The following is a 14,635-nucleotide window of genomic DNA, read 5'->3' as shown; positions in this document are numbered from 1 at the left end:
TCTTTTCGGCTGAAGAAAGAATGACATGGATATCTTGGATGGCATGGGAGTGAGTAAATTATCAGCAAAAGTTTTTCCGAAAGTGAACAACTCCTTTAATTCACATTAGCATTTAAAGTGACTCATTTTAGTTTTAGTATTATATAAATACATTTCTAGATCACTGAAGCAGTTTTGAATGCAACACAAACAGAAACCGTCTTCTAATCCTCTGACTAGTTGAAATTGTGTCACGTTGCAAAGCAATTTCACGTTCAAGTTAAGTCAGGACAAGACAAATTGCTTGTCGCTGGAAACTTTTTACATTGAGGCTGGTGAGGAACAAAGTTCAAGAATAGAGTATTACAGAACAGAATAGTAATTTAATTGTAATCTAATAGGATCTACACTGCTATGAGATTGATTTATTATGTGGTTTTTATTGGGGCTGCTCAGCTAAATGAAACCATGAAATCAGGGTCTTTGAACTAAGTAACAGCCTACAGATCTGGGTCTGTATCTATAAAGCCACTCAGGATTTTTAAAAGACTTCAGACTAAAATTTTACTCTATAAAAGACCTAATTTTACTCTTAATCCTAAGTGTGATTCATAAAGGTTCCTAAGTTACATAGACTTGGTCTCAGCTCCTAAATTATGTAACCTAGTTAGGAGTAACAAAATGGCAGCAGAGATGAGGAGGCCGCGCACTTTTCAATGAAAATACGATGTATTGGGGTTAAATGATGACGGAGTCAAGGTATTTTTTTTGTAACTGACCTATAGCATTTAAATGAAAGGAAAGTAATAATTACATTGCTGTTGACTGGAGAAAAGCAGCAGTGCACCTGTGATGACTTGAGCTCATCAGTCCACAAAGCTGGGTCTTAATACCACTATTATATGGTCCATTATATGAAGAAAAATGCTGGAATTTTTCATCAAAAACCTTAATTTCTTTTCGACTAAAGAAAGAAAGACATGGACATCTTGGATGACATGGGGGTGAGTAAATTATCAGCAAAAGTTTTTGGAAAAGTAAACTACTCCTTTAATATATGCATTCTGTACAGCACTGGATACTACACAACTTTTTTTGGGCTGTTCTCAAGGGAGCACTTGCTTGGGACTCGCGGCACACTTATCCTACAAGCTGTCGTCATCACTTTCCTCCTGAGCTGATTTTTTCTCAAACATGGTAGATGATGATATTTTTTTATTTTATTAACATTAATGATACAGACAAAAGCAGGAATATTAGGCTGCTTTCACTTTAGGACCGAATGCACCGACACATCTGATTTCTTTCTCAATTGTTCACTTATGACATAATTGAGAGAATACTTGCCGAGACAGGTATTTTGACATAATTTTGTGTGTATGTGTATGTTCAAGTGCAAGTAAACGCAAAAGAGGAATTAATTCGTTGTCCGAGCGCTGTTGTTATTCGAGCCCATCTTTCTCTCTCTCTCTGCGTGTGCACACTTAGGGTGTGTGAGGCTTTGCACAGATAACAACACGTGAGTCCTGATTTCCGCCTCTTCTTCCATGTATAAAATTCGTTGAATGTGTAAATTGGCGAGACAAAACATGTCCAAATGATGCTTCCACTTTATGATAGTTAAACTCAGCAGTTAATCTGTGAATCACATGCGTGCCGAACTGTAGGAGCTGGTCCATGCGGATCACGGATCAAATGCGATCCGTTGCACCCCTAATAAGTAATGAACACACTTGTCATCATAATTGCTATCTTACCAGAGATGAACCGACTCCAGTAATTAAACGTGTCCCTGTCCCCAAAAATGTTGGTACGCTTCCCTCCACGTTTTCTGCTGCACATCGTTTATTTTTACCACGCATGTGCATCAGTTAAATGCGTCAAAAAGCTTAAATGTGCCCAACTAGTCATATAATTGTGATTAAAGCTGACCCAGGAAAACTATGTGGAAGTCATTAATAGGGTTGGGTATCGTTTGAATTTGAACAATTCTGATTCCGATTCCGATTCCTTGTTTCGATTCCGGTTCCTAACGATTCCGATTCTTTTAAGAGGCAGGGTCAAAAAAGTTTAGCTAACCTTGCTAACCAACGGCCTTTCTGAAGGAAATACTCCTTCTGTAAAAATACTCCTTTTGTCACAAATTTTGCATTTTGCCGAGATTTCGTTATTTTTAGAAAAGTGAAGCCACACTTTGGATCGCCGACGTAAGGTACTCATGTTCGATTCGCGTGGTTATGCCAACACTTCCGGTAGACGCTTCTTCGTTGGTGTTGTTCAGCGGGTTCTTCTTCCGCTCGGCCCACTGTGAATATCGAAACTAGGAATCGAAATTTTAACTTTTGAACGATTCCGGGAAAAACGAAAAGTTAGTCTCGGTTCCAATCAATACTCGATTCTCGATACCCAACCCTAGTCATTAAGGTAAAATATTTTTTTTTTTACTTTATCTTAGAATTTTATTATAGATGTGACGTCTATAATGTGACCTTAAACTAATAAAATTAATATTATGAGGTGTAAAAGATATCCCCAGACCACTTCATAGTGTGAGGTTTATTTAACACCATACTTGCACAAAAATATAGGGATCAAGAACAATACTCTCATGCTAATTTATTAGCTGGATCAATGCATGTTCTCAACTGGTCTGACCTTGAGGGACTCCCGGAGCCAGACACACACACACACACACACACACACACACACACACAGTAAGACAAAGGTTTCTCAGAATTCACCTCACAGGATTCATCAATTTACAGCTCCATGTGCAGGACAAATTCTTCAATTCTATGATTGCTTCAGCATGAACTGTTCAGAAGGTCCTATATGTCTCAAGTGCAAGGATTGGAAGGGGTCTGTGACAGATTGTAAAGCCGTTTTTACAGATGATCAGAAGGCAGACGCTCTTTTGTTTGTGTGAATGGTGCTAGCTCAGAATGAAGCATAGAATAAGATAGATGTAGAAAGAGAGTGACTCACCATCCATATCCAGTCTCTGCATGATAATAGCCAGCTCCACCTCACTGGGCATGTACCCCAGAGACCGCATGGCCATACCCAGCTCCTGTTTCGAGATGAATCCATTCCCATCCCTGTCTAGAACTCGGAATGCCTCACGAATCTCTGCGGAGGGAAAAAGAAAAACCGACATGGGGTGCAGAACGTTAAATAATCACAAATAACTCAACCGACGTTCAGAATTCAAGCGATTCAAGTCAATCAGCTGAACGTGTGCATTTCATCAGTGATCATTAGACTATTTATTATACGATGCATGTTTTTCTCAGCAGTAAGATCCTTTGAGTCCTATCAGACAAACAGCAGACATACTAAATGCAGCTCATTCGGTTTTCAAAGGCGCATATTTAGTGTCCTGTGAATGTTTATCCACCGTTTCAAAGGGCATCAGTGCTGGTTTTTCAGTTCGGCTCAGGTTAAGTAACCCACGCCAAGTTGCAAATGGCAACAACAAAAATAACACACGCATCTCAGATCATTTCTGAGGAGTGTTACACTTTTTCTGCCATCTTAAAGACCCACCTTGGTGTTATTCTGGGATAAAAAGGCTGAGGTGCTGTGTGTCTTGTAATATGCTGAACTGAGCGCTTCCTACATTTCACAAATCCTGAATGTTTTTTCACTGCTTTAGATCAAATATCCTTAACCCTCACAGTAGGGGCCCTTGCTATGTTTCATTCGTTTCACTTGCAACAGAAGGGACCTCCGTATGCTTGTGCTCAAAAAAGAGCCCCACACCCTCCCATCACAGAAATCAACGGGGCAAAAATGCCACCAAAAATAATTAAAATGCCCCCCAAAATCATTAAATATGTGCCAGAAATGTCTCTGTATGAGTTCTTGTTTTTAAGACTGCTTACAGAATATATTCTGCTGTTTTCCCGTATATAGACCATTTCACAAGATGTGAACAACACTGGTCCAGAAGCACTTCCTGTTTCAGTTTTTTAACACTACATAAAAGCTGGGATAAAATACAACCAACAGAACATATAAAACTGAATCAAAAAGTTAAACAAACATCTTTAAGATGTTTTCTTTACATGTGAAATAAAGAAAACAGTTACAAACTGAAACAGGAAGTGTTTCTGGACCAGTGTTGTTTACATCTTGATTTTATACAACAGTTGAATAAACAAGAAGTTAATGTTATGTGACTTTCATTTTAGACTGAGCTCCTTGTCTAGTTTTGCTCAATTTCGCAGCAAATCCACAGTCGAGCCATTGTGCTTTTCCGATCAACTGAATGAGATCTGATGTTTTGAAGAAATCCTTTGACTGAATGATTAAAGTTTAAAACCTAAAACCTTTCTTTTTTGTATTAATCTTGGGCTTAATCTTGTGAGAACTGATTATAAACAAAAATTAACAATATGCTTCAAATGTTACAGAAGCCCATTTCACACAAAAAATCCAGAAAATACACTAATAATGTGTCCCAGGATCATTTGATTTTGGTTCATTCACACTGCCAGTACTTTTCTGAAATCTTTGCATGCATTCACACACATCCCATACAGATCCCTTAAAGACACGTGACATCAGGATGTGACGTGTTTCCAGGCATTTTCATTCTTCCTTTGCTCTAAGACAAACATAAACTTTTACTAAGTTAATATGCAACGTGAATGTTGATCTGCATTTAAAACAACCGGTCAAAGAGTCAAACTAAGAGATAACTACTTCATTGTGACGACACATGCGCCATCACTTCGATACACCCCTTAAGGCATTGGTCCTGCCTTTTGTTCACACAGGAAGCATTCCAGGACTGATCCCAGCAATGTTACAACGTAATGACCAATCCCGGGACGTGATTGTGTTCACACAGAAGGCACTCTTCTGTTTGTTTGTTTTTTTAGTGAACATAAAAAATTAAAATAATAAAAAAAAAATAAAACAATATTTTGTCTAATTGCTGTAAAAGAAAAATCCTGTATTATTTATAATGATTTTTTTATAATGTATTTTTACATGACAATGATTTACTAAAAATGAAAAAAAGAAAACGTGATTTTGTGTTTTTCTGCATACAGACATGAACGTTGTCAAAACGATCCCGTTCACACGGATCCATGAAAAAACCATCTCAACGACTAAAAAAAGCTGTATTATCCATGCCAGGCAAGTAGTTGGTGATGTTACATTGTAAAGAAACACTACACGCCTATAGACTGAACATGTAATACGCATGCGCATGACATCATCGTCAGCTTTTTCCATTTACCATTTACCATCATCGTTTTCACAAATTCGGGTTTTTGTAGTTTACACAGACAATTACAATATCATTTTCAAAAAGTTTTCAGGTCCCCAAAATGCTGTTGTCGTCTAATTGAACGTCCAAAACACATAAAAAGTTTTACGTTTTTAGTTGAAAACGGTGTGCCGTAAACGGCCCTAAAATGACATGGAATTATAAACAGAGAAATAATATACAGAGATAACGAGGAAACTCAAAACAGCAAAACCGGAACAGGGAAACCGAAAACAAAACGAAAAGTACATAATAATTTGGGAATTAAGAAATATTAAGAGGTTCATTTTTGATATTTTTAAACGTATACCATTGGGGGTCTCTGGGACCCCAAACACTGGAATGTAAAGTCAAACTCAACAGATCATGTGGGTTAATTCCTCTGCCATTAGCAAAACCTCACTCTTTCCTACAAGGTTATATGTCTATGAATTCATTACTTGCGACTTAGTACCAGATTTAGTACCAAATACCAAATTCCAAAGGTTCTAGATTTCATTTAATATGAGTTAACAGATAAGTTGATCAAGTCATTGGCTCATTACTCCACTGAATTGCCACTTACAGTTCTTACCCGTCATCTCATGTATATTCAAAATGTTGAACCTTCCATTGTGGACATCTCTCAGTTAATTTTAAAAGAAGGTGCTGCAAGCTTTCTGAGAGTCGATCTGAGAGTTTCACAGCTCAAACATCATTACAAATCAACCACTGTACTGTCAACACCCTCAAATCCACCAGTCAGACCATCAATTTTCTTCTTGTGTGCCCTAAGGCAGTGTCTTAACACATGCGATACAAGACAAGACGAGGAAGTGAAACTTACAGCTGCATTCGACTGTATGGGGCAGAATCTGTAATGGGTTTGTAATGTTCATCAGAAGACACAAGAGAGAGTAAACCCTCAGGTTCATTTGTTTAGCTTTATTAACTGACCACATTAAAAACAGTGAGGAAGTAGTTTATCAGAAAAAGCTTATAATGAAGATAAATTGATGTTTTACAATCAATCTGCAGGGTTTTTTTTTTCTTATAAAACAGCAGTTAATAATGACCAGGGGGAGTCAAACTCCCCAAAAATTCAAAAACAATATACACTGTAAAAACGAATATGCTTTATCTAATCAAAAAAATTGTGGCAACAGATTACAAGCAATATTATTAATTAAATGTAAACAAATTAGAATTGAGTAATAATCAAATTAATTACTTAAAAGTTAACCATTTAAAATGAGTAAAACTTACAACAACAACCAAAAAAACATAAACTGAAGTCACCATTATGGTGATCGATGTTTGTTTTAGGTTATGTTGGCAATATAAAATAAATAGTTTTTAATTAATCTCAATTAATCTTTGACGTCTGTCTGTTAGTGAGATTTTTTTTTTTTTTGGTGTAAACTTTACTCATTTTAAATGGTTAACTTTTAAGGAATAATTTGATTAATTATTACTCAATTCTAATTTGTTAAATTTAATTAACAATATTGCTTGTAAACACAATTCTATTGATTAGATAAAGCATATTCATTTTTACAGTGTACTCCAAGTTTTCTGAAGCCATAGTTACATGGTTCTAATCTTCCTTAAGAATGATCACATTCAGATTCAAAAATCAACTAGATGCCTTGTGCCAAAAAAATGACATCACTGATGCCAAAATGGCATTTGGTTATTTCATGTGTCATAAGCAGAATTCATGCTAGAAATATGCAGAATGAAAAATAAGATTTGAGATCGGGAGAGAAATAGATTTTTGTTCTGCACAAACTTGACACATTTTTCCTTGTGTGTTTAATAAAATAACAACAGCATGCATGTTTGGAATGAAATGAAAGAGTTCAGAATTTAACATTCAGAACTGATGCAAATAGCAGCCATCCAAACAAAACACACACTCACTCACTCACCACCAAGCTCTTCAGTGGAGATGTTGGCAAGCTGTTCTTCACTGGTTTCAGAGAGAGAGGTTGTCAGGAAGTTGTCTGTGTAGAGCAGCCCTGCTTTCACATGGTGAAAAGGCATCTTCACCCTTCAAAGGAACAACAAACAACTGAGATGAATCGATGAACATGCAACCCCTGTGCCTGCAGCCACACAAACCCTCCTAAAGTGAGTTATGATCTCGTCTGTTGTTGAAAGAAAGTGACTAGACCTAGAAAGAATGATAGAGCACATCGTGAACAGGCTCCTCAGGGAATAATACACAGTGGTGTGAATGGAGACTAAATTTACAACTGAGGTTTTTTTTTTCAATCAAGTTTATTTTTTAGGGATAACATTCAAATACATAAATGTCCACATGTACAAACACTGTGTGTACACACTTTATATGAGCATTTACCTCAAGCTACTTGTGATGAGCTTTGAGTCATTCAATTTTTCGATAACACTTTACTTGAAGGGGTTTGCATAGGACTGACATGACACATTCATAACCATGAAATGACATATGTCTTAAGGTTTATGCATGTTTTCATTTCAATTATTATGTTGGTTGGTTTAAATTAATACATATTTCTAAATTGAAGCATTTTTTTGTGTTATTTTTTAAAGTGGTCTTTTATCTTTGGGCTCCACTGAAAATGTGTGTCTGAGGGCTAATTCGTTTAAGCCATTGATTTTTTTTTCTTATTCTTTTCTTTCCTGTGAGCACAATAAGTCTTTATTTTATTAAAACAATGACAGTGCCAACATCGATAAGTTGTCCATATAATTTTGTGGAACGAACGTTTATGAACTGAAAGCTATGGATCTGTTTCCAAGAGCCTGTCAAAAGATGAGACATTTCCCACAGGATTTAGTTTTTTGTTTTCTTAAAGGAGTAGTTCACTTTAAAAAAAAACTTTTGCTGATAATTTACTCACCCCCATGTCATCCAAGATATCCATGTCTTTCTTTCTTCAGTCGAAAAAGAAATTAAGGTTTTTGATGAAAACATTCCAGGATTTTTCTCCATATAATGGACTTCAGTGGGAACCAAACAGTTCAAGGTCCAAAAGACAGTTTCAGTACAAACTGCAAACTGTTCAAAGGGCTTTAAATGATTCCAGTTGATGAATAAGGGTGTTATCAAGCGAAACAATCGCTAGTTTAGAGTTTAAGTTTTATAAGCTCAAATGGTCGCCTTGCTCTGTTCTGTGAGGCGCGTTCGTGACTCTCCTGTTCGAACTCGTTTATCAAAATCAAAGAATCTTTTTTCGTGTCATTTGGCTCATTCAAGGAATGAAATGAACGAAATGACTCGGTAAAGATTCATTCATTTTGATGAACGAGTTCGAACAGGAGAGTCACGGTCAAGGCGACCATTTGAGCTTATAAAACTTAATTTTTTTTTTGAACATGGGCGATCGTTTCGCTTGATAAGACCCTTATTCATCATCTGGAATCGTTTGTAGTTTGCGCTGAAACTGTCTTTTAGACCTTGAACCGTTTGGTTACCAGTAAAGTGCATTATATGGAGAAAAATTATGTGAGTAAGGGTGAGTAAATTATCAGCAAAAGTTTATTTAAAAGTGAACGACTCCTTAAGTGTTTTAATTCACCGTCAGTGCATCAAGCAAACGGTCGAATGCATCTCGAGTGTCTGGTCTGTTTCAATCATTTTAGCCCCTGTGATGCTAATAAAATGAAGCACTGACCTGCATGAGAGAGTTTTTGTAAATCTATAGACACATCTAAAATACCAGCCAACTTACGCTTTTCTAAAATTATAATAGGGAATCCTCTGAGACACGCAGAGACCCTTTGTCAAGAGAGTTTGATGTAAATGAACTAGGGTAAATTATGAGTTGGCAGAGGGGTTGAAGCAGCTAATTTGTGTTGATGCTCACCAAGGGCGAATCCTATCTGTGCAATTGGGTTCTTCTGTGCTCCTGTAATTTACATAGATATTAAAAGGGCTGTAGCTAAAGGCAGGTTTGGGTGCAGTTTGATTGATACTAGGCTCAGATAAGGTCAGCAACACATGAATATTTTAAGGAGCCATTGATGAGTCATTTAGTTGGCTTTTAAAATTTGACCTGTGTGGTGGATTCTAACATACACTACCATTCAAAAGTTGCATCAAATTATTCAAAATTGACAGTAACAACATTTACATTGTTACAAAAAACAGTCTATTAAATAATGTTGTTCTTTTGAACTTTCCATTCATCAAAGAATCCTGGAAACACAAAAAAATATTAAACCGCACAACTATATTTCAACATATAAGAAATATCACTTGAGCACCAAATCAACATATTAAAATGATTTCTGATGGATCATGTGACACTGAAAATTCAGCATATTTATTTTAAAATATATAAAAAATGGAATACAGTTGATATAAATTTTACACACACACACACACACACACACACACACACATATATATATATATATACTGTATATATATATATGAAGAGTTCAGATGCAAAAGCCTCTAAATGCCATTTGAAATTTTCTTTTTTAATGATGATTTGTATCAAACTTGTATATGTAAGTTCAGTAATTTCACTTAAATGGCAATGATAATTACCTATTAATTGTTATTTAAGTGAAATTACTGAACTTAAGTATACAAGTTTGATAAAAAATCATCATTAAAGAAGAAAATTTCAAATGGCATTTAGAGGCTTTTGTATCTGAACTCTTCATATATATACACACACCGTACATATATATGTGTACGGTGCATATACTGTATTCCATTTTTTATATATTTTCAAATAAATATGCTGAATTTTCATTTGTAATATATATATATATATATATATATATATATATATATATATATATAATATATATTACAAATGTACTGCATTTTTGATCAAATAAATATCTTGGTAAGCATAACATACTTCGTTCCAAAAAAATTTTTTTTTTATCTTACAGACGCCAAACTACTGAACAGTGCATTATTCATTTATTCCAATTCAGCAATAATCTTCCAAGTGTCTTCTTTTAAAAGAGACCAACCGTAAGTCTTTAGTCCAAAGGGTTTATGAATTACAACCATTTAAGTTTGGGTAGTGCATTTTTATGTCAACGCTCAAAAAAGGGTGGTGACACTTATGGGGTTAAGCTAAATATAAATGCAAAATAGAAGTACATGGAATATTTTAACAATGCATTTTTAAAATCCAACATAAAGTCATTTGAAAAAATGTTGTCAGTTCAAATGACCCTCAATTTCTTGCCATTTACTTGCTAAAACATGCAAATTACAAATAACCAAGGCCAAATTGTACCATATGTTGTTGCTTTGGTAACAGATTCTGAAGTACGTTATTCTGAGGTTGCAAGAGTAACCTTGACAAACCTAAATCCTAATCTGACCCATATCTAATTCACAGGCAGTGTGTGAATGCTGATGCAAATTGATATTGAGTGAAAATGCAGTCAATGCCTTCAGTGTGGCAAGGACTATAGTCATATAATAGTTTCAAAAAGAAAGTAGATAAAGAAAGAGTGAGATACTGAAAGGAAGTGACAGCCATTGTTGGCATGACAAATAACATATGATGCTATATTAATGGATTCTTCCAAGACACCTTTTAGCTAGTTTGACTCGTGGGACCGACACATCGGCCGGTACAGGAAAAGGTGTGAGGCTTTCATATGTCATGAGTGGCAGGTGCTATTTGGCTTTTTGGTTTTGCACATCTGCTCCTGGAACTGTTCCAGGACCTCTTAAATATGGTTCATTGCCATTTCAGTGACAGACCGCACCAACCTAGGACACATGTTAGCCAGTTCCTTAAACGTCCGCAAACAGAAACACATGGGACTGTGACGATAATGAGCCACAACAAGAATGCACCTTCACAAGGTCAACTGTTGTACTCGTCCTCAAAGCAATAAAAGAGATTCAGTCTAGTTCAGGGTCAGGGAGTGAAAATCTGACAGTCAAAGACACGATGGCATCCAAGACACAATTATACGACCTTCACAAGGTCACTGAGAATGCAGATGGAAGCTGATTTTGACAGAAATGTAAAAACATTATGAATGGTCTTCAAAAGATGTAGAAGAGATACAGAGGGAGGATAAGATCTGACATTGTGGATGCATTTGAGAAATGTCAGAGCTGCTCCAGGGAGCCTTTGCACTTAACACAGAGTCTCCACAACAACACATCAAAAATACAGTTTAACCCTTCCGTCATGGTTCACATACCTTAACATAAAACATGTGCATGTGAAGTCAAGGGTAAGAAAGACCCACTTAAAGAGACAATGAAGATAACTAAAGCAAAATGATGCACCATGAAGTGTGTAATATCTTTAGAATGACAACTGCATTATAAGATCCTGATTATGACTGTATAGGCTATATTAAACATTAAACAAAGTGGAAATATGCAGTTTGTGACTTCACAAAATCAGTTGAATGAAACCTAATAGTCTGGTTGATTCAGTCATACCAAAAAATATGTTTTAAAATATTTTATATTTTCATAAATACACTCACTGTTAGTGTTACCACAATGAAGCATTTTAAGTATACTTGACAAAACAGTGTTGATTCAGGTGATTCAGTGTCAAGCTAAGAAACAAAATGCAATATTATTGCAATAGCCTATCAACTCAGCTATCTTTCACAGCTAGAAAAAGCTTCAGATTTGGTTTCTTGTGATTTCTTTGATGCCTGTGAAAACTAAACTCTCAATGGCACTCAATAATGATTCAAATACACCAGAGATGAACTGAGCTTTCAGAGTGACAGTTCACCATCTGCAGAAAACTTCACTTGCCTCAATACCAGCCAAACAGATTCTGATCAAGAACAAACCCCTTGTTTTTAAGTAACGTTATACCGGACAGTCTTGTTAAGCTATGAACGCAAAACGCCTCGCCGTTACCTCCACGGATCGCACTCAGCCTTTGGGTAACCTTCTACGAACAGCTCCCTCTCTTCTGCTCCGTTGGTTGGAGACGGACCGGACACATTCGCCGTGCGCAAAGGCATTTCTAAACCATACTTTCCGGACCCATTATCGTTTATTATAGTATCGGTAGGTCAGAAAAAATGGATCAAGGCATTTTAGGCTGACTGACGTCCCCGCAAAACTCCAGCCGCTTGCGTTCCCACGGACACCCAGGCGAACAGCTCGGAGTGCGGGCTTGTAGCCTGCCATCTGCCCCATGGAGACTGGAGTGACAAGTCATAACTCACATGGGCCATACTATTCACAAGTAGTACTTCAAATATCACATTGCTCTTACCGTAAATGAACGCCTCGGGACACCACAACAATTTAAACAGATTTAGCATTCCTGTGTGGCATTTATAAACATTTTATTAATAATGATTATAGCCTATATATATACAAAGTAGGTCAAAAAAATCTACTAGCCAAACTTTTTTATGATTTATAAAATTCCAAAGAACGGATATCTATTTACGACATAGCTTTCACAACAGGTGCCATAGCTAACCGATTTTTCTTGGTACTTGAAGACGGCTGCCTAAAATCTTTATGGCTATACCATAAGGATTTTAAAAACATTGCTATATGAAATACACTCACCTCCTCAAAGCTTGTTTTTTTTGTTGTTGTTGTTGTTGTTGTTGTTGGTGGTAATTTACGTCCCTAGGCGCTTAATGCCAATGTTGTGATTTTTTTCTCGGTTGGAGTTGTGGTTGTCGTTGGTCTCATATGTAGTATGCTGAGCACTAATTCTTACGAAAAACAATTAGATTTTCAGTTGCCCCAGTTATCTCCTCTCGGTCCCATTGGCATGAGACAGCCCCATTGCCACCGCAGCAGAGTTTTCTTGAAGATCCATCAGGTGAATAGGTCCCAAAAGCCACGGTCGTTTATATTCTTCTAAGTTTAACAATTTAACTGATTTGATCAGAAATGCCCCGGTCTCGCGCTCGCCTCGTGCGTAACAGGCGTTCTCCGCCGCGCGCCCAAGGGTGTGTAGCATTTAAAGTCCTTTCCGAAAGCAGCCGGGGAAATTTACAATCGTCTTAAAAATGGTTTCCCCCTTCACTCGAGTCTCTCTTGCCGAAATGTTTTTTTTTTTCGGTCGCAATAAATCTATCGAGATGGTATTGACCTGAGGTGGCCCTGCAGCCATCGAACGGTTGGACTGATCCAGCCGATCTGCTCCAGAATGTTTTCCCTCCTTTAGAGATCTGGCAGGTGTGTGAGAGAGAGTGGTGTAGGGTGGAGTTAAAAATAGATCAGTAATGTATCACTATTAGCAGACAGAGACATAATGCACACATTTCTGCAGCTCATTTCTTGATTTAGCCTATATTATCTGATGGAAAGAACAGGTAAAAAAAACACCAGGAGTGTTTTTGTCTCAGCTGTGTGTATTTCTCTAGCCTATTTTTGCGAATTCGATTTAATTTTCCATATTTATCAGCTATAAACTGCAAGTAAATTCAACTAATTGATTCTCCCTATTATTTCCTTCTTATAAATGCTCCTTTCCTTATTTTATTTTTATTTTTTTAAAGCCCTAAATTCAGAAGGTCTTCACTAAAATCAGGCCCACACAGTATTTGACCACTGGATTTACAAAAACTTCGCATTTAATCAACTCCTGACAAACAATTATAATTTGAATTAAAAATAAAAAGTATTTTGTCTTAACTTAAACATTTTATTAACTGAACTGAACTCATGTGTAGTTTATTGAAAAAGGACTTGAAAAAACGACTTGAAACAGTCATTTGAAATAACATGAAACATAACACTCACCAATAATGGGTTACACAACCAATAGACAAGACCAGATATATAGCCTAATAGGAACATGAGGGCTATGGACTAATCACTAAACACAAGGAACACCTAATGATCAAGACAACGTAGGATGCATGACAAGGGGAGCACATGACAATTTAGACTGCTCTATATTGATAGTATCCCATTTCTATCACAGCATAGAGTCAATACCTGTTTTGGAATGAAAGGTACAAGGCAACCAGTTCCCTATTTACTTACATTATGCTTTGGTTGGAAACTTCTGCTAAATGGCAGTTCAGAAGCAAACATCTCTAAATGATGATATTGCATTGTCCGGTTGCTGGATTCACTACTTTACCTGCAAGGTCTATGGGCGCCTGTCAGACATACGATGAGCCACCTCATTTTTCATATTACTGAATGATTGATATCAGTATTAGAGACATAGTGAGAATTTGATGCTGCATTATCTTGCTTTTGAAAGTGGCAGAATTGCATCATCATAACTCTTTTATTCTCAATAGACTGGCTGCATTGCCCAAAGGTCTAATGTTCATGCATTTTCAACTGTGTTGTATTCTTACCCATTAAATATAAGATCATTAACACTGTCTCAAAGGGTAAATTTGCACTGCCTAATAGTTTGTGACAAAAAAACAGAAGTGTGAATGAATATCAATGAT

The 14,635-nt window shown here is 36.5% G+C and overlaps 1 protein-coding gene across 2 annotated transcripts in view; it reads right to left on the bottom strand.

The window, feature by feature from the left end:
* The window catches only part of caln2 (calneuron 2), a 32,254-nt gene extending 18,872 nt beyond the window's left edge, over positions 1-13,382 (bottom strand). Inside the window, exons 1-3 of one of the 2 annotated variants that reach the window (XM_039693624.2) lie at positions 12,777-13,382; positions 7,171-7,292; positions 2,965-3,108 (exon numbers count right to left, since the gene is read on the bottom strand). In XM_039693624.2, coding sequence (XP_039549558.1) covers positions 2,965-3,108; positions 7,171-7,285 — 259 coding nt within the window. In that variant the 5' untranslated portion in view covers positions 7,286-7,292; positions 12,777-13,382. Of the gene's footprint in view, positions 1-2,964; positions 3,109-7,170; positions 7,293-12,107; positions 12,335-12,776 lie in introns of those variants that run through there. The other variant, XM_039693626.2, reaches the window with a different exon arrangement.
* Positions 13,383-14,635: the final 1,253 nt, after the last annotated feature.

This window comes from Pimephales promelas, chromosome 19 (assembly GCF_988280905.1).
Source record: "Pimephales promelas chromosome 19, fPimPro1.hap1.1, whole genome shotgun sequence".
Classification (NCBI taxonomy): domain Eukaryota; kingdom Metazoa; phylum Chordata; class Actinopteri; order Cypriniformes; family Leuciscidae; genus Pimephales; species Pimephales promelas.
Note: the sequence above shows the minus strand (reverse complement) of the source record. Positions and strands in the feature narration are given on the sequence as shown.